Below are 21,096 nucleotides of genomic sequence, written 5' to 3'. Positions count from 1 at the left end.
TGGGAGACAATATGACATTGAAAAAAAAAAGACATTGAAGAAGGTATAAGAAGACCAAGATGCCAGAGCTGGTTTTGATATTCAATTATCTGGGCAATCTGATTCTTAATCTCAGTTTCTTCATTGGTAGAATTAAGTGATTGGAGAAGATGATTTAAGCCAATCCAATTTAATCAAATTCAACATTCATTTAAACACCTATTCTGTATAGAACACTATCTATTGATTCCAATGGAGAGAGAAGGCATATATGTAGATTAACTAAACTGGGAAAGTGACATCCAGCATTGTGGATATAGAGCTGACCCGGAGTTAGGAAGAGCTGAGATTAATTTTACTTACTTTGTGACCTTGGGCAAATCACTTAACTGCTATCTTCCTCAGTTTCCACATGTGTAAAATGATAATAACAGCTCCTATCTCTCATGAGTTATTATGAGGCCCAAATGAAAGATAATTGTAAAGAATTTACAATTAGCACGGTGCCCAGCATTTACTGTTATATAAATGTCAATTACATAGTAGCAGTAGTAGTAGTAGTAGTAGTAGTAGTAGTAGTAGTAGTAGTAGTAGTTATAGTAGTGGTAATACTGCATACTATGGGAATAAAATGAAAAAATGATTCTATAGTTGAAGTGGGAAAGGGAATATCTTTACTGGAATTTCCCTATACCAATGAAATACCACTACATTCATGTAACCATTTCGCCATTTTTTTCTCTTTCTAAGTGGTTTTAGGGTTTTTTTTAATGGAAGTTTCTTTAAAATAAAAACATTCATTCTCTCTAAGACTGAGTGGTTGGGAAACATAATACGAAATCCACAAATGGGAAAATAACCTATAAATAGAGAGTATTCAAAGGCCATTTGATATTTCTTTAACCTTGTACTAAACTACCTTCTACAAGAAGCCCTTCCTAGTCTTCCTTAATGTTACTTCCTTTTCTCAGAGATTACTTCCATTTTATCTTGTATTTATCTTGTTCATATATATATATGTGTATATATATATATATATATACACATATATATATATGAACAAGATAAATACAAGATAAAATGGAAGTAATCTATATATATATATATATATATATATATATATATAAAGTTGCTTGTGTGTTGTCTCCTACCTCAAGAGCAGGTACTTTATTTTTTTCCCTTTTATTTGTATCCCCAGTACATAACACAGTATCTGACATAGAGCAGGAACTCACTAAATGCTAATCAAATGATTGACTAGAGAGAGAGAGAGAGACAAAGACACAGAGATAGAGACAGAGAGATTAAATGCTTACTATGTGTCAGGCAAGTACTTAGCATTGAATATAATAATAGAATCAAGTAAGACAGTCTTCTTGAAGTGATCTTATATTCTCATAAGATGAAGACAACACATAAAGAGAAACCATAATGTATAGGTGGGGTGGGATTGGGAGGTAATATACATCTGGAAATGTTGATCAGAAAATGATACAGAAGTCTGGTTCCATTTCTCACAGCCCAAGATCATTTCAAGAGTAGAAGAGGGGCAAGGAAAGATAGGGAAGGAAGGGAAGACATTAGATTGATACACACAATAATGTTTGAAAATAGTGATTGGTAAGTGCACTTCAAACAACAGACATATCTGTAATAAACCTTTCCTGAAGGACACAAAAAAGATCTATTTTAATCAAGGAGATCTATCAGGCAGAATCATGTGTCTTGGATAATATTTCTTTTTTTTACCCTTTCCTATTCAATTATGATGAGCCCATGAGACAAGAGTACCTGAGAACATATCTTCCCAACTATCACTACCTTATTGGAGAACAAGAAGAATAACAAGAATAAGAATAACAACAAGAAAAAAAAAAAAGAACAAGAATAAGAAGAAGCTTTTTTTGTCTTTTTTTCTGCATCAAAAATGAAACAAAAACCCATACTAAAGCCATCCTGATGGTGCACACCATGGGATTGTGGGGGTGCAGAATTTCTTGATATGCAACAGCTAAGAAGATTACTCCCTAGGAGTTGCATATGATGTAAATCTATTCCAGGAAATTAACCATTGGCATTGAACTTGAATAAAAACTTGTCCTTTTCACAATTCAAACCTAAGCCAATTTCACAGCTGGCTGATCAAACTGTGTCCTCAGAGAAAGAAAGGCCAAGGTGCATGGGGCTGCTCTGCTGAAGGCTTATTATAGGAACGATCTCAGTACTTCTACTCTTGGCATGACCTCACTGTATTCATTGTATTGTTATCCTAGGCAAGACTCATCATGATTAACCTAAGCCTGGGGTCAAGCAGGAAGACCTTCTTGGAACCTGAAGAAAAAAGGGGTTTTGGGAATAATCATATTGAGTTCCATGTGATGCTTCCAAAATTCATACAAAGGCAACTATGGTCTCACAGCCATCATAATCCATTAAACTTAACTTTCTGCATGTAGCTTCTCAAAAGGATATGATGATCTTCATTGCAGTAAATCACCTAAATGTAGTGTCAAGAAAACTTTATTAACCAACAAAAATGGAATAGTAATTGTAAAGTTCACTGTCTAAAGGTTACTGAAATAATAATGGCATATATAGAAAAATAGAGAGAATAGATGACAGATGATAGATAAATATGTATCTATTCATTTCAGTCATTTTTCAGTTGTGTCCAACTTTTTGTGACCCCATTTGGGGTCTTCTTGGCAAAGAGTAGTTTGCCATTTCTTACCCCAGCTCATTTTATAGATTGCCTAGAATCACAGAACTACTAAGAGTCTTCTTGAAAATCCAGGCTCAGCACTTTATTCACTGCACCTCTAGCAGCTTTATGTATTTATACATACATACATACATGTGCACATGCTACTATGCATATATGTGTGTGTTAGTGTATATAGATAGATACAGAGATATATAGATACATGCATACATAGATACATAGAGGTATACATAGAGATAGATACATAATAGAGATACAGACAGACATATAGAGATACAAAAATAGATACAGAGATAGATATAATGTTTTAAGGTTTGTCAAAAGGTTTACATTTGTCATCTTAATGTGATCCTCTTCACAACCTTTTGAGATAAATGCTATTACTATTATTCTCATTTTTATATGAGGAAACTGATTTTTTTTTTAATTTTTAGACAAGTGATATCAAGAAAGGTTAAATTATTTGTTTGAGGTCACATAGTAAATTTCTGGTATAGAATTTGAACTGTCTTCCTAAAATAGCTTCTAATCCCTCCAAGAAACAGCCCAAGAGAGAGGGTTAAGGTGGGAGTTCAAAATCCACTGAAGCCATTTTGCCAGAGGTGGTATTAGTAACTGTGGCCCCTAAGTTTAGGAAGGTCATACTGGGTACACTAAGTTTCTACCCTGCTGAAAAGTCAAAAGTGAATAGAATTTCCCATCAGTGACTGATAGGGAAAAGCTAGTGACCATCACTAAACAGAGAGGCCATGAATCTTCTTCCATTCTCATCCCCACACACACTGCTGGTGGATGTCCCCATTATTGTTACATCTTTGCATTTTTCATTCAATATGGCTCAATTTGAGTTATACTGAATTAGCTGGACTACATTTTAGGAGGGAGAAAATTGATAATTCCACAGGCTAAGAAGGAACAAGAATCACAACTTTTCAGCTCAACTTTTGTAAGACATTCCATTTGCTCCCAACAGAATAATAACCAAGCATCCTGAGGATTATTGTTCTTGAAACTATAACCTTTAGCCATATAATAAAAAAGTAAAATAGCCTCCTAACAACAGTTCTCTGTCAAGTATACATTTCTCATTATTGAAGTTTTTTGGGGGTGTGTGTGTGTGTTTATTTGTTTTTTTTTTTTTTTTTTTTTTCAATTTCAAAACGGCAGATCTGATAGCTTTAAAAATTCAGGAAATATCCCCAAATTATTTTTCAAATGTGTTTGGGGTTTAGCCAAACCCCAAACACATTTTGATAAGACATCTCTACCATATTTTTAAAATCTTATGAACACCAAGGAAAACACAATCCATATGGTTCTGATTCATTTATACTTAACTCATCAAAATGTTATTTTGAAAAAGCCATTGGATGTCTAAGGAGCTATAATATCCTTTCAAAACTATTTTTCTTTGAATTGGGAAGTCAATTTTAGCCTGTACTATAAAGAGAACTGGAATAGAACCTGGATAGACTCAAGCTCATTTGATTTCAAGTTTAGGACTCAGGAAGATCAAAAGTGCACTGAAGTTTGTGGCCTTCCAGAAGAGGCTTACAGTGATTTTCCTCTACTAAGCACCTTATATACCTTTGGGACATATATATCCCAAAAGCTCACAGAAAAAGAAAAAGAAAACACTTAAATAAAACTGAAAAAGGAAACTGACTTTCCTAAATAGGTAAATTAGGATTTGATGGTTGGTTTTACAGAAGAATGTCTAATTTTACAAAATGCAAACTTTCTTTAAATAAGATATTCTTGACATTTGAACTCTTTGGGCTGTCTGGTGAATCTTATGGAACAATTTTCAGAATACTGTTTGTTGCCTTCATTCAAAATTGAAGAAAATGTCAAATTTTAGTTATACATTACTGAACTAGAAATGCAATTTGTTTCCTATTCAGTTCATTGATCCTTGAAATCTAATGACTGTTTTAAATGTCGAGCTCCCCCATACTTTGTTTTAATTTACAGATAATAATCTTCTTGCCAGAAATTCTAAGATTATTAAAGAGGTAAATTCAGCATTGGGGAACACTGAGAATTGAAATAAGGAAAAAAAAGATTAAATGTCTCTAAAATGATATTGTCCCACCTTATCATCTGTCCACATCACTGTCAAAATAGTCCTCTCAATGTCTGTTCTACAATAAAACTTAGATTCAGACCACAAGTAGATATGAAGTCCAATGGCTTGTGTTTTAAACTTGGTCCTGCAGCTTACTCTCTGTGTGACCTTTAAACAGGATGTCTCACTTCCCTGAACATGAACGTCTTCATTTTTGAGGGATTTAGACTCATTAATCTTGTAACTCTAAATCTATGGTTGCCCCTATGATCAAGACTTAAATCTTGCCTCCAATATTTGATAGGTTTTTTTTGGTTTGTTTGTTTATGGAAAAAATTACTTGACTACACTGAGCATCCGCTTCCCCACTCATTCTGTCTGCCTATAACCTTAACCTTCTCACTTCCTAGCTCAGGTATCATAGTGAGCCTTCTCTTCCCCACTCTCCCTCCCAGAAGAAAAAATTCCTTCTCCCTATGATCTCTCAGACATCTAAAGTTTGATCTCCTCATACATACAATCCTTTTCTAACTTTTATTATAGTTATTTGTGTATTTGAATCATAAACATACATACTTCCTCATGGAATAGGGTCAGTGAAGTGATTCAGGGAGAGAGCACTAGATTTGGAGTCAGGAACACCTGGATGAAAACCTAACCTGAGATACTTAATATTGTGTAATCTTGGGCAAGTTACTTAACCTTGGTTTTAGTTTCCTCAGGGAGTGGGATAACAGCACCTACATCCCCGTGTTATCTTGAGGATAAATTGAGATAATATTTGTAAAGTGCTTATTACAGTGCCTCACACATGATTGCTACTCAGTTGTTTCTCATTCTTTATCTGATTTGGGCTTTTTCTTAGCAAAGATATTGAAGTAGTTTGCCATTTCCTTCTCCAGCTTATTTCACAGATGAAGAAACTGAGCAAACAGAGTTAAGTGACTTTCCCAGAATCACACAACTAGTCAGTGTCTAAAGTTGGATCTGAATTCATGAAGGTGAATCTTCCTCAATTCATGTCCAACACTCTGCCCATTGCACAATTTATGTGCTTTCACTTAGTAGATAGTTAACAAATGTTGGGGCAGCTAGGTGGCATAGTGGATAGAGCACTAGCCTTGAATTCAGGAGGACCTGAGTTCAAATCTGATCTCAGACGCTTAACATTTCCTAGCTGTGTGACCCTGGGCAAGTCACTTAACCCCAGCCTCAAAAAAAAAAAATGTTCATTTCTTCCCCACTAGAATGCATATTCCTCCAGGGCAAAGACAGAGTCATTTTTCATCTTTGTATATCTAGATTATTACATGTATACATGTATGCATGTATGTGAATATAAACACATACATATACAAAACAGATGCTTATTAAATTAATTAAACATTCATTCATAGAAAGTTCACTTTGCCCTCAATTTTTCAGAAATAAGTTTTTTATGCAAAGGAGGTATATGTATTTATATTTTAATGGCAATGTGTGCCTATGGTTTCCCATGCCAACCCACCTGACTAATTCAATAAATTCAGCAAGAACAACACCCATCAATTTAGAGAAATAGAAATCAATCTAATCATTTTTCTTTTGACATTGTAATGTCTGAACAATAGGTTAATGCATTTTTCATCATCCATTCTGTACATGAGCTCTATCTTGCTAAATGAAAACTTAGTGTCATGTCATGTGAAACAGACTTATTTTAAAAATGATTATCTTTCACTCCTAGTGTTTTTATCTACTAGATGATAAATTCTATCTTTGTAGTTTCTTCACTGCCTTTACACTTCACTCAAACTTAATATTTTATTATTAAGTTAATACTTCAAAAGTTCTGTAATTTTTTTAACAGTAAGTTAATTGATTTACTTAACTCACTCTACTTAAATTCAGTGATAAGATGCCCAATCAAATCATTCCTTCAAAGACCTTAGTCTAAGTTTTTAAAAGCTTTGAAGTAAAATATCATACAAGAACTGTTTGTTTAGACTGAAAAACTTGATCATGCCATGGATGCCTTCTATAAGTTTTTAAGGTTATCAAGAAAGGGCTTATTTCAGCAACTGAAATGAGTAAACATTCTAATTGAAGTCCTTGGAAAAGAGCCAGCTGCATGTAAGGAGAGACCATGACTTCAGTTTTGGTGAGCTCCTCTTATCCAGGTAGCTCCTCCTGATTTATCCAGAAGAGATTTTTGTAAGCTCTTGTGGGTTTCAGACTTCTTTCCAATGACCTAATCTGCTGCAGTGTCTATATTGGGAATTAAGGGCACAAAGACACAGATTCATATGTTTAAGTGGGATTTCTCAAGTGAGTCCCCCAGAAATGGGAGAAATGGAAGCTATGAGTTACCCCTTTGCCACATGTAACCTCTAAGCTTGAGCCCACTGTTCCCTGGACTCTCCTGATGTGGGGAGACGGATATTTTATATCAACTGTTCTTAATTCTAGATGACTAAATAAAAATCAATAAATAATCTAGGAGGGAAGCACACCAATGAAGACTTGTTTAAATGGCATTAAAGAAATTCCTAAGCCCTCAGGAAGATCCCCTACAACCCATAATTATGGAAGATTTTGCCTTGTTTTAGGACTTGAGATTAATTGTGAGAATGGAGGGTGACATAAAGATCTTCAGCTATATGGGCTGTGGGTATAAAGAGCATTAATGAAGATTACAAGTCCACCACACTTTGGAGGCTGGCTTGACGAGTTGCAGTGATGAGTGCAGAGAGATGGGCATTAATGATCTGTCCATTAAATACAGCCAGTGAGATTTGAAGTGACTGAGAGTGCAATATCTGAGTCAGCCACCAGGTGGTAGTAAAAGCCCAAGTTGTTCCTTTATTTGGACTGGTCAACTGCTTTTCATTTTCAATAGCTAAAAACAGTTTTTCTCTTTCTTTACATGAAAGCTTCCTAAGTTCACACCTAAAAAGATAATTCATATTTATTTAATTTAAAAATTGTAATGCTTTCATTATCTCAGTTTATTTCTACTCCATAGCATATTTCTTACCTATTTTGGTTCTCAGACTATCACTGAAGCCTTATTAGAAACTCTTCTGACTCCAAGTTCTCTATTTGACACAGCCCTGGAGAACCCAGGGTCACTTCAGAGTAGGATATTAGTCTAGATGATTTTCTCAGTGCATGTCTAACATTTTTGAGTTATATTGAATTTCTCTCAGGGTCATAGCAAAGGTTTCTAAAGTATCAAATCTAATTTAGTTTAAAGTATTTGTCAAATTTCAAGGGTTTCCAATATATTACAAAAAAATAGAAAGTGATGGACATGGCTCTATTTAACAATGAGATGATTTTAACCAGTTCCAATTGTTCAGTGAAGAGAGCCATCTGCACCCAGAGAGAGGACCATGGGAACTGAATGTGGTCTACAACATAGCATTTTCACTCTTTTTGATGTTGCTTGCTTGCATTTTATTCTCTTCTTCTTTTTTATTGGTTGATTGATTTTTCTTGTGTAGCACAATAATTGTATAAATGTATATGCATATATTGGATTTAACATATATTTCTACCATGTTTAACATATATTGAACTATTTGCCATCTAGGGGAGGGTATGGGGTAAAGGAGGAGAAATTGGAACATGAAGTTTTGCAAGGGTTAATGTTAAAGAATTGTCCGTGCATATGTTTTGAAAAATAAAAAAGCTTTAATAAAAAAAAAGTCACTAATAAAGTGGATAAGTAATAATAAATGACTCTTGACTCAATAAGTTTCTTTCTTTTTGCCTCTGCAGATAATGGGTTCCCAAAGCAACCTCTCCATTGAAATAGATGAACAGACAGTAGGAAAGATTCAGAACCTCATTGGCAACTACAATGAGAGCTTGGAAATTGTGATGAAGCAACTCCTGAGCATGGTTTGTGACCTGAATCCTGAAATCCATAAGAACTACAGATTCACAGATTAAATTATTCAGATTAATCAATAAATAACATATGTATATTATCTGATGGCTTGGACTCCAGCATTTGTATCACAGAGCTGTGATTATGGCTTTCAAATCATGAAGTTACTGACAGATTCTAGAATGACATTATTCACACAAGGTACTGAATGAAAAATGGGACTGATTATTACTTTTCCTCCATAGTAGTTATGACCTTTAAACAAGGCCTAGTCAGTCAGGCAGAGCCACTTATCATTCGACACTTTACATAAGGAAGGCCAGGTTAGTGAGTCTTGGGGATTTTTTTCCTCCCTTTAGAAAAAATGTGCTTTTATTTGAGGGTGTTGGGTCAAATCATCTCAGTCTGCAATGGATTCAACATATCACAATCTAAAATTGAAATAATTTAATTTATTTTATTTCATATTATAACAGGTTCTTTTGTGAGAATGGAATTAATTAACTTGAATTAGAATCAAACTAAAGAACAAGCTCTGTTAAAACTTAAAAGTATATACACAAAATGTAACTGCTCTTCCAACATATACATATAGAAAGAGACACACAGAAAGAGGCATCCCTCAAGGCTTTAGAACTCATCTTTCCACTATCCTCAATTCCTCAATTAATGATTTTTTACCTACTCTGAAAGCAGTTTTAAGCAAAAGAGATACATAAGAAAGACAGAAATTTGAGTGAGTTTTAAAAAAATATTTATTTGTTCATTTTTGTTTTTAATTTTAAAAATAAATAAATAAAATAATTTAAAAAATAAAATTCTAAATAAACATAAATAAATAGCTCCTAAGGGATGTCTTTAGGTTAGCAAACATTCAACCCAATATAAAATACCAGAAACCTAGAACTGTTGCCCAGAATGCAAACTTGAAGGTGCTGGCACATTCTTGATTAAATGCAAACCTTTTAAACATCTGCCCCTCCAAAAAAAAGGAATTAGTACTGTTTTTCTCTTACTTTAAATTTAATTTAATTTAAAAATACAGATATGCAAGATGTTTGGATTAAGTACCATCTTGGATTAACTACCTATTAGAAAGGAAAATTGTTGTCTATGTATTCTTAAAAGACCTAAATATAACCACTTAAAGAAGAACACAGGGTTCAATGAAAAACAGTGATCATGAAGTCATAAGATCTGACATCAGATCTTGCATTGTTATTTACGTCCTCTGAAAGCTTGGAAACATCCCTTAACCTCCTTTGATCTCAGTTTCTTCATTTGTAAAGTGAGGGATTTAAATTAGATGACTTTTGTTTTTGTTTTTAATCTATGATTTTGTAAAGTCTGCTGCATCTAAGCAAAAGTGTCAGAGAAATAGAACAATATTCAGGCAGGATAAATTTTTTAAAAATTTATTTCTGTATTTGTATTCCTTTGGCACACAAAGCGCCTATTCTTTGGAGGTGATTAAAGTTGCATTTTGCCATTTCTTTGGCTACTTTGACGTTAATAAGCATATTAAATTCTTACTATGTGTCAGACACTGTGTTATATGCTGAGGTTACAAAGAAAGGTAAACCAAAAAATGGTCTCACCCTCAAGGAGCTCACAATCTAATGAAGAAACAACATGTAAACAATTATGTACAAATAAAATATAGGCAGGATACATTGGAGATAATTGTAGAGTTCAGAAAGCACTAAGATTAATAAGGATCAGAAAATGCTTCTTGTAGAAAGTGGAATTCTAGTTGAGATTTGAAGGAAGCCAGAGAATATAGCAGGCAAAAATAAGGATGAAGAGAAACCCAAGCATGGGCAAGAGCCAGAAATATCTCCTGCTTTTCCATATTATGAACTAAATGACTGGTGTAACATGCTTTCATAGGACAGCCCTCCACAGGACCACATGAGAAGAGAGAAAACTTGGCTCTTACTTTACAAGGAGAAACCTATAACAGATTTTCTCTCCTCTAGTTCTATTGCTATGCCCTAAAGGGCTGGAATGGGAGAAAAAATTCACAATTTATACTCCCATAAGGTGTTCTCATTGATGTGATATGGGCTTCCAGTGGCAAAGTTGATAAGCTAACCAAAACTCATCCTGGTCTAGTTATGCATTACCTCCTATATAAATTCTCTATAAGCCTCCATCTGATTACTTCCTCTGGTGTCTTATGGGTATCCCTTGTAACGTGAATAACATAAATCAATTACCCTTGCTTTTACAACATGACCCACTCACAACTTTTTCCTGTTATACATCATTTGATGATATGTTTTGTGCTATTTTGTGCCCATAATTCACCATGGGCATATGCTGCACTTTTCATCCAGAGAGCATCTCTACATTGCTCTTTGGATAACACACAAGTCCAGTTTCTCCAAGTTTGTGGCATTCTATGAATCATAGCATGTAGCATAATTTTTTAAATAGTTTTAATTTACCAGATATATGCATGGGTAATTTTACAACATTGATAACTGCCAAACCCTTTGTTCCAATTTTTTCCCTCCTTCCCCCCTCCCACCCAGATGGCAGGTCGACCAATACATGTTAAATATGTTAGAGTATAAATTAAATACAATATATGTATACACGACCAAACAGTTATTTTTCTGCATGTAGCATAATTTTAAGCACTAGTTAGAACACAGAATTTTCTTGCTTGATAAACCTTAGTTGTACCCTATTTTTACTACAACTAATTACAAACCTCTCTATTGAAAAATTTAAGCCCTTTATAGTATGTTTCCAGTCAACTTTTCAGGCTTATTGAATATATTATCCCCATTCACATACTATAGTCCATCTAAACTGGCTCTCCCTTCTTTAGATGTAACATTCCATCTGCTGTCTCTGTATCTTTCCACAGGCTGTGCCTCTTTCCTGAAATTACTCTCTCCTCCTCTCCAGTTTTTAGATACCTATCTATCTTCAAAACACAGTTTAGCTATCACCTCCAACATGAATGTTTTTCTGATCCCTTCAATTAATAGGATCTTCCCAAACCCCAGTTCCAAATCATCATGCATTTCTTCAATCTACATTTCATGTACATTTGTATGTGCACATGTTATTTCCTAAAGAGAATGTGAGCTCTTGGAAGATAGAAACCATTTCCTTTCTGTCATTGTATTCTTGGTACTTGATATAGAATCTAACACATAGAGCTCTTAATAAAATGCTTTTTTTCCCCATAGATTAATTGATTGAATAATTAACTGACTAGTGACATCTAAAAATCATATAAAAACAAAATAAAAAAAGAATCTTCTTAAAGTTTTACTTAGAAAATCATTCTTTAAAAAAAACTTTATTTTTGACCTAAAGATTGAGGGAAAAATTTTATATTTATCCTTATTAAATTTCAGCCACTATTCAGACAAATGTTCTAGTCTGACAAAATCTTTCTGCACTTTAACTCTTGTCATTCAATTTGTTAATGATACCTCCTAGATTTGTATTGCTCATAAATTTAATAAGCATGGCTGGTTATACATATTTATTCCCAGATTGATGAAATGTAAAACATAAGACCATGAGCAAATCTCTACAGGAATTCCACTAGAGATCTCCTTTCAAGTTAACATTGAACCATTAATAAACATTTTTTAGATTTCAGGCATTCTATTAACATGCTATTGCATACAAATTGCTGAACTTGGAATCAGAAATATCTGGGTTCAAATTCTGCCTTTGATATTTACCAGTTGTGTATCCCTGCAGAATATACTTTGCTCCAGTTTTCTCATCTGTAAAATGAATGGCACTTTCATAAAGACTACAGCGTTGTTGTCAAGATGTTCATTGAGAAATGTTGTTTCTATTCTGGACCACAGTACCTCAACATAGCATAATGTTTGTCCACCATTGAAAGATGTTCAGATTTTGTAGTCAAAATTCTATAAAAATGTTGAAAAGAACAGTTTTCCTAAAGTCAGAGGTTTCTAAAAGGAAAATGGCAAATGACTCTATAATGGATAATTCATTTGAATTTGAAAAAAAACACAGAATGAAACTTGAAACTAACAAATACTAGAATTTAACCCTTGAAAAATAATAGAAGAGATCAAGCAAAAATATCAAGTGAACTTTATGATGAACATGGTGAAGAAGAATAAAGAACTAGAGAAAATTTAAGTTATTTGTGAAGTCAAAATATTCACTTTATCCAAACACCAAGAACAGGCAAAAAACAGCATGGGAAGGAGAAATGATGGCCAGTTACAATAAAATGTTAATATCCAAGATGCTTCTCTTAGATTTTAAAACATTCCCACAACTATTACTATGTATCTTTTTTTTTTTTTTTGAAAATATTAGGTAGAGAATAGAAACTACTCCATTATATTTTTTCATATTAGTTTAGTCAATTAAAAATACATCTCTTCCACATTGTTAGCAGTAAATCATCAAATGATTATGGATGTTAGATCATGCATTTCAAGGTTAAAGCTTCACTAAGTAAGAGCTATTTTGTAAGTCATGAAAGTGCTATTTGTAATTGCAGAAGTATATAGCCAGAAAATTGCCTTGTCATTTGAAGAGTAGCTTCAGGCATTTATCTAATACAATAATGACATTGTGTTTTTTTAAGTCTTTGATGAAAAAAATAAAGTACTTTTTGAATGTTCCCTCTTTCCTGTTATGAGAATGAAACACAATTGTATGTTTATTGAATTGCCACTTTGTGCAGTAATTGGTTATAAATTATATTCTCTACTTAATATAAGTAAAAGTTTCCTTTTTTGTTTTTGTAATCTTTGATAGAGTAGAATTTGATGAAATAATAGAATATCAGAATGAAACCAAAAAAAAAGAAAAAGAGAAAAAATAGACTGGATAGATTATAAAATCCCTTCCACATATTTCAAACTATAATGATTCATTGAGTGCAAATAATTGCACTAACCTATGTCTATCTTTGTAAAGGAAAAAAATAATAGATTTTATCCAATGTTTTGCTATAATCTACGTAAACTGCCTGCAGCATTCTTCTGTACTATTGCTTTAGTAACACTGTCAATGAGAAAAGTAAGGTTAATGTAACCTTAATTTATTCATGGTAAGGACATAGAGGTTCTTTGTGATAATCAGTAAGTACCCTTTCTGGATATTTACAACTTTACTTTTACTATTTTTATTCTGTCAAATTGCCTGGAATAAGAGTTAAGTTCATTAATGTCTTTGTAGATTTAGTTCTTTATTCTCTTTTGAAAATCAAATAGCATCTGCTCTTCTTCTGTCTTGTAGTAATGTTCCAAATATCCAACATCTTTCAAAGATCACTTATAATGACAGTTCTTTTAGTAAGAGGGGCTGTGTTCATCCAAATTACTCACCAAAGTCAACATATCTCTCTCACAATCTTCCACTCACCTCAGGTTTCAACTCCTCATTAGGAGTCTTTTCCAATCCAAAAATTATCTTCCTCAGCTAAAATATAGGAACGAAATAGCAATTGAGTAATTTTATCCTTCCTTTGTCATAACTTTTTTTCTTTTTTTCTTTTTGCTGAGGTAATTGGGGTTAAGTGACTTGCTCAGGGTCACACAGTTAGGAAATGTTAAGTGTATGAGGACAAATTTGAACTCAGGTCCTCCTGACTTCAGGGATGATGCTCTATCCACAGCACCAACTAGCTGTTCCCATAACTTATTTTCTCATCTACTCCAAGCCACAATATTATGCTTTTTATGTCTATACTGGAGACTTTCAAAATTGACACTGAATTATTAGTGGTTACTCTTTGGGTCCAGTTATTCAACTAGTTCTGAATGCAACTTGTTAGGTTCTTACTAAGTGCTAAATTGGTACTTAACAATTCTCTAGCTCAGATTTCACACCTTTAGTTCAAACCTTTAAGGGAGTTTTCACCTTGAAGGAATACTTTAAAGAAGCAAGTTCATTGGTTGAAGGAGTTCCCACAAGCCCATTCTCTGGGAGGATAAAAAGAGGCAACATTGAGTCTGAAGAACAGTCTAGACTGGGAGATTGAGTTTGGACGGCAGTCTGGAAGGAGACGGTCTGGATTGAGTCAAAGAGAAGATGTCCTGTGGATTAGCAAATCCTGCAATCCCACACTTTTGGAGGGGAAGGCTTCAGAAGCCTCCCAAGAAACCTGCTCGTAGAGGAAAAGATTATACAGAAAAGAAACCTCCTCCCAGAGAAGGATTATAACTTAGAGACGACAGAATTTTACAGCAACTAATTATACTAGACCACATCTCATCATCTTTCAACAAAAAAGCTTAAAAGATGTGCTTTCATATTTTATATGATTTTGTTTTTATTTTTAAATCTAAATTGATTGGTGGTTTCCCATGTGCATCATTTTATTGTATCCTCAGCACTAGCACAATGGTTGGTACATAGCAAACATTTAGCAAATATCTTATCTACCCATCTAACTATATTTATTTATCTATAGTTCTGTCTATCATCTTCTTACTTCATATCTTTGGCATTCCATTCAATCAGCAGAAATGATAGGAACATCCTTTATTTCCTTGAGGTGCTCGACTTCTTGTCATTACTTTAGAAGTACTAGCAATGCTTTCTAACTTCCTTTTAACAATATTTTTATCACTACATGAACCATTATGAGTGAGTAATGGATGCCAAGCTTGATAGGACTTGAGAAACTCTCTGTTACATCCCAGGTACATATCCCCCCAAAAATATATCTTTCTTTTATTTGTGTCAGGTTGGTTGTGTCATTGGTTGTCTCAGCAAGGTTTCAAATCTTTACTCTTCCTCTCTTTTTCTGGTTAGTTTTAGCTACCTTCTCTTCTGTTGCTATGCCATTCATTATTCCTTAGAGCATGAAAAGATCCTTCCTTTAAAAGGAAACACCTCCATCCTCTTTTGGGAAGAGATTTTAATCTATTGCATATCCCCAAAGGCTTGATGGCCCTTCTCTCTCTATTTTTCATTCATCTATTCTCCAACTTCATCATATACATTCAAGTTCTGCTCTATATCTGAAATGTTTCTTTTTTCTTTTTACTTTTCCTATTATTTTGAGACACACTTCATTCTTCTTGATCATATAAAAAATAGAGAACAATTCCTCCAGCCCTTGAATCACTTCTCTGGCAGAGAGAACAACTTGGAAAATTGTCCCCACTTAGGTGATACATGAAACAGAGGATGCTCATCTTAGACAACTGTGAAATTCTCTTTTTTCTCTTCCTGCCCCATAATTTCTAGTTGTGAGTTCTTGTGTTCTCTTGTCATTCTATTTCAATAGCTCTTGTGGTTAACACATATGCCATATACCTGTTTGCTGCATCTATAAACTCTTAATGGGTGAGGTTGGGAGAAGGGAGAAATACTTTCAGTTTCTACTTAACTTCTATAGTAGGTTCCTGACTTTCTTGAGTGTTTCCCACCTTTTCTCATAATGATTGTCTAGTTTTCATGATCCATTTTTAGTCTACAACTAGAAGATTTCTACATAACCCCAAACAGAAGTTGCCTATCCACTATTGTCTATAGAGTTTTAGGGAGAAATTCTACTACTAAGTATGTCTCACTTTCTATTCTGTCTTTTTGCTGGTCAGACCTTAAAAACTTTCTACTTCTAATTTTCTACTTTACTGTCTCACCATTTTATGTCTATCTTAGCTATAGACTAGAAAATTAAATTCCATCCTTTGATGCTCTCTACATAAGAAGTCATTCATTTCCTCAATTCCTTCCCTTCCAAAATTCCTAAAATCATTTGGAAGATGGCATGAAAAATACCACCATTGACTGGAACACTAATACATCATTGGTGGAGTTGTGAACTTATTCAACCGTTTGGGAGAGCAATTTGGAGCCCAAAAGGTATCAAACTGTGTCTATATCACAAAGAGATTTAAAAAAAAAAAAGAAAAAGGATTCACATATGCAAAATGTTTGTACCAGCTTTTTTTTTTTTTTTTTTTTTTTTTAAGTGGCAAAGAACTAGATGCCCATCAGTTGGGTAATGGCTGAATATTATGGTATATGAATGTAACGAAACATTATTGTTGTATAAGAAACAATCAGCAAGCTTATTTCAGAAAGGCCTGGAGAGACTTATATGAACTGAGGATAAGTGAAGTGAGTAGAACCAAAAGACCATTGTATTCAACAACAACAATGAGGTGATTAAGGTCAATTCCAATAGTCTTGTGATGGAGAGAGCCATCCACATGCAGACAGAAGACTATGGGGATTGAATGATGATCACAGCACGGTATTTTCACCTTTGTTGTTGTTGTTGTTTGCTTGTTTTTTTCTTCCTCATTTTCCCCTTTTGACTTAATTTTTCTTGTGTGATCTAAATTTTCTTGATAAATGTGGAAACATGTTTGGAAGAAATACATATGTTTAATCTATTTTGGATTACTCTCTGTCCAGGGGACGAGGGTGAGGGAAGGAGAAAAATTTGGAACATTTCATAAGGTTGATTGTTGAAAACTATCTCTGCATATATTTTAAAAAATAAAAAGCTATTATGAGAGACAGAAACAGAGACAGAGACAGAATCAGCAAGATCATTTCAGAAAGGCTTCGAAAGACTTACATGAGCTGATGCTAAGAGAAATAAGTAGAACCAGGAGAACATTGTGCATAACAACAAGATTATGTGTTAGTCAACTTTGATGGGCATAGCTTTTTTCAGCAATGAGGTGATTCAAGCCAATTCCAATAGACTTGTGAGAGAGACATCTGCCTCCAAAGAGGGGACTGTGGAGACTGAATGTGGATCACAACAGAGTATTTTCATTTTTTTTGTTGTTGTTTGCTTGTTTTTTTCTCATTTTTTTTCCTTTTTGTTCTGATTTTTCTTGTGCAGCATGATAAATGTGGAAATAAGAATAGAAGAATTGCACAACATTTACATATATTGGATTGCTTGTAGTCTGTGGGAGGAGGTGGGGATAGGGAGGGAGAAAACTTTGGAACACAAGGTTTTACAAGGGTGAAAGTTTAAATCTATTTTTGCATGTATTTTGAAAATAAAAAGCTATTATCAAGAAAAATAATATCACCTGTGTCCTCTTCCCCATCCTCCAATCTCCATTAGTTTCCTGTCCAAGATGCTAGAATTCCTTCAGAAATTTTTCAGTTTCTGCTGACCTTTACAAAGTATTTGCAGGCACATGAATTAATAGAAATGGAGATTGGTCAGCAGCTTTCAAAGGCTCTGTTACATCTTATATACAGAAAAAATTCTGTGCTATGAATCAAAACCTATGAATTTTAGTTTTAATTCTAGTTTTTAAAAAGTCACATGTTCTGGGGCAAGTTATTAACCTCTTGGTCCTAATTTCTTCATATGTACAATGAGGAGATTTGTTGTTGCTGCTGTGTCATTTCAGTCATGTCCAAATTTCCATGACCTCATTTGGTGTTTTCTTGACAGAGATAATAAAGTGGTTTGCTTTTTCTGTCTCCAGATCATTTTACAAATGAGGAAACTCAGGCAAACTAGACAGGTGACTTCTTCAGGATCTCACAGCTAGTAAGTATCTGAAGCTACATTTGAACTCAGATCTTTCTGACAGAAAGTTAATTGATTTGCCCAAAATCACATGTAATCAGTATCATAGTCACATGAGTGTGGCTTAGTACAAGGAGTACTAAAATTGGAGAGAAAGAAGATCTTGGATTAAGTCTCAAGTGTGCCTTATTATTTGCTGGAATTCCCTCACTGGACAAATAACTTCATCTCTAGTAACATCAGTCACCTCATTTATAAAGTGAAGAAAATAATTCTTATTACTGCCTTTATAAGCATCAACAGATAGTACACACATAACAGCTTGTTGTTACTGAGAATGAGAATAAGAACTAATATTTGTAAGAATTTATAAAATAGCGTAATGGAGGACTTGATTTAAATCAGAAAGACCTGTGTTCGTATTTCTTAGACACTAACTGGATAACCTTAGTCAAACCACTTAACTTCTCTTAACCTTAAGTACATTATCTGTAAAATGGAAAAAATAATTAATATCTCTTTACAAGACTGGTGGGAGGACAAAATAAGATATATAAAAAGCTTTGAAAAATGAATAGGAATATATAAATATTAACTCTTATGTTTATATACATTGTGTTGTATCCCCTTAGTAAAATGTAATCTCCTTAAAGTCAACAGGTATTTCTCATTTTATTTTTATATGGGCAAGTATTAGCTAAGTCTTGTGTATACCAGGTACATGTTAAATGCTCATGAGATTGAATAATCCATATATTCTCTTATATGGGGATTAGTATTATTAGTAGTATTCTTTATTATAAAAAGTATTATATCATATAAATGAGGATATCCAGGTGAGTGTAGACCAAGAAGAGAAATTACAGATAAATTCAAACCCATGAGAATTTCAGACAGGCTAGAAAGAGAAAGAGGGAAAAAAAGCATGGGAATAAATATGGGAAAAGGACTAAAAAGTGTGAGATAGATAGACAGAGACACAGGCATAGAGAGGGAAATACAGACATAGAGAGAAAGAGAGACAAAGAGAAAGAAGGAAAGAGAAAGGGAGAGAGAAAGAGAAAGACAGATATAGAGATGAGAGATGGAAAGAGAGTGAGAAAGAAAGAGGGCAGGGACAGAAGAGAAGGAGAGATACAGAGGAAGGGGAGAAAAGAGAGAGGAAGAAGAGAGAGGGAGGGAGAGAAAGTCAGAGAGAGAGAAGAGGGAGAGGGAGAAAGGAGGATAGAGACAGGAAGGGAAAAGAGAGACAGGGGGGGTAGAGAGATAGACAGAGGGAGGGAGGGAGGAAAAGACAGAGAGAAAGAGGTGGGAAAGTAGAGAAAAGAGAATGACAAAAAGACAGAGAGACAGAGAGAATAGTTAGGAAATGAGAAGCCAGTCTAACTCTAGTTGAGCTGCAAAGCTCGTGATGACAGAATTTACTTTCAGTTTGGTGGGCCTGACAATGTGTGGAACGATTTTGTACAGCTAGGTCCTGTCACAATGTTCCTAATTTGAGCCCAGCCCTATAAAGAATTGTATAAGTAACCAAGGTAACTAGGACATGACATGGGCCTCCTGCTATACATAGGGCCTAAACCCTCAAAACTAGCTAGCCTTCCCTTAATGCCCCAAACCCACCTATACAGACTCGCAAAAGAATCAACCTTAAAATCAGGTAGGATTTTACATAAAGAACACACACATCTCAAGAGTTGAAGCTCAGTGAGGTTTCTCCATAGACCATGAGCTCATAGCAACATGAGCTAGATATAGGACAAAGGAAAAAGGTTTAACCTCCAAGTAGGGAAAAATATTAAAAACCCCAAAACCAGTTCTCTATCATGAAAAACATTTTTTCAAATCATTTAACCTTGTTTTCAAGGTTAATAAAAGATAATCAAAGGATTGAATGGAGAGTAGAAATAATCTATGATCCAGTTTTTTTATTCTTGCTTCAGCATTAAAAACCAAATGAATTTCTCTCTCTCTCTCTGAAAGAAAGAATTTTGACATTTTAGAAAATTAGGTCATTCCTCTTCCTGGTCCTTTTCTCTTTCAGAATGATTCACGGGCACTGATAAACACAGTTCTAGCTTCATGTCACAGATAAGATGCCATCTTTGCTCTCTGCATACCAAGCTAACCCTCAACCCATGGTAGTCCATCAAGGCTCCTATGCACTGGAGGAGGAGAGGGAGAATAACGACAGGAAGCTTTCTCTTTCTCTTTTCATTCCACAAACAGATAGGGGTATGGCTAATCAGTGAATAGGGGAATTGCTAAATACTGGGGAAGATACATTTTTTTTTTTTTGCCCTAGATAGGAACATACAACTACATACAATCTCTGTTGGATCCAAAGGAGCTAAGTTATTTACCTTCTCCCTATAAATGAGTCTCTAATTCTGGACTTATGAGGGAAGACCCATTTAGTCTTAAGAAAATTTGACCCCTAACAAGAAGGATCAGGCATTTTTTTTTCCCTTCAAAATCTTTGTCTCTATAAACATCTTCCCTCTCCCCCCCCAGCCAAGAGAAAAAACACTTGGAGAAAATAATTTGATGATTAGATTTGGCTCAAAAAGTAACTCAAAGGTACACAATATACACAATATACTTATAATGAATAAGGTCCTAGAAGGTTGGTACTTGAAATATCAAGAGATGAAGCATTTGGTGAGATTGCTGACATTTCACTTTTGACTCATTATTGCACTGTCAGAATAACTCCCTCAAGGTGAATGCCTACTGACAATTTAGGCAAGAATTAGGCTCTTGCTCCTAAGAATGGTTATCTTTTCCAAAAAGCAACATAACAGCTGCAAAGGATTCCTGCTAAAATGCAGCCAGCACTTGTTAAAGAGGTGAGGAAGTCTCAAACTCCAGAAGTAGTCACATCCCAAAAGTATATCTCTTCCAATTGATTTCTGGTCATCTATCCACATAGAAGAAGCAGAAGACTTTTTCCTAGACTCAAGTTTGCT

General features: G+C 34.3%; 1 protein-coding gene across 1 annotated transcript in view; it reads left to right on the top strand.

The window, feature by feature from the left end:
• Positions 1-8,743, top strand: part of ATP6V1G3 (ATPase H+ transporting V1 subunit G3) — a 29,511-nt gene extending 20,768 nt beyond the window's left edge. Inside the window, exon 3 of the mRNA XM_074264970.1 lies at positions 8,532-8,743. Coding sequence (XP_074121071.1) covers positions 8,532-8,705 — 174 coding nt within the window. The 3' untranslated portion in view covers positions 8,706-8,743. The remainder of the gene's footprint in view (positions 1-8,531) is intronic.
• The last annotated feature ends 12,353 nt before the right edge of the window (positions 8,744-21,096 follow it).

Source organism: Sminthopsis crassicaudata, chromosome 4, assembly GCF_048593235.1.
Source record: "Sminthopsis crassicaudata isolate SCR6 chromosome 4, ASM4859323v1, whole genome shotgun sequence".
NCBI classification, from domain to species: domain Eukaryota; kingdom Metazoa; phylum Chordata; class Mammalia; order Dasyuromorphia; family Dasyuridae; genus Sminthopsis; species Sminthopsis crassicaudata.
Note: the sequence above shows the minus strand (reverse complement) of the source record. Positions and strands in the feature narration are given on the sequence as shown.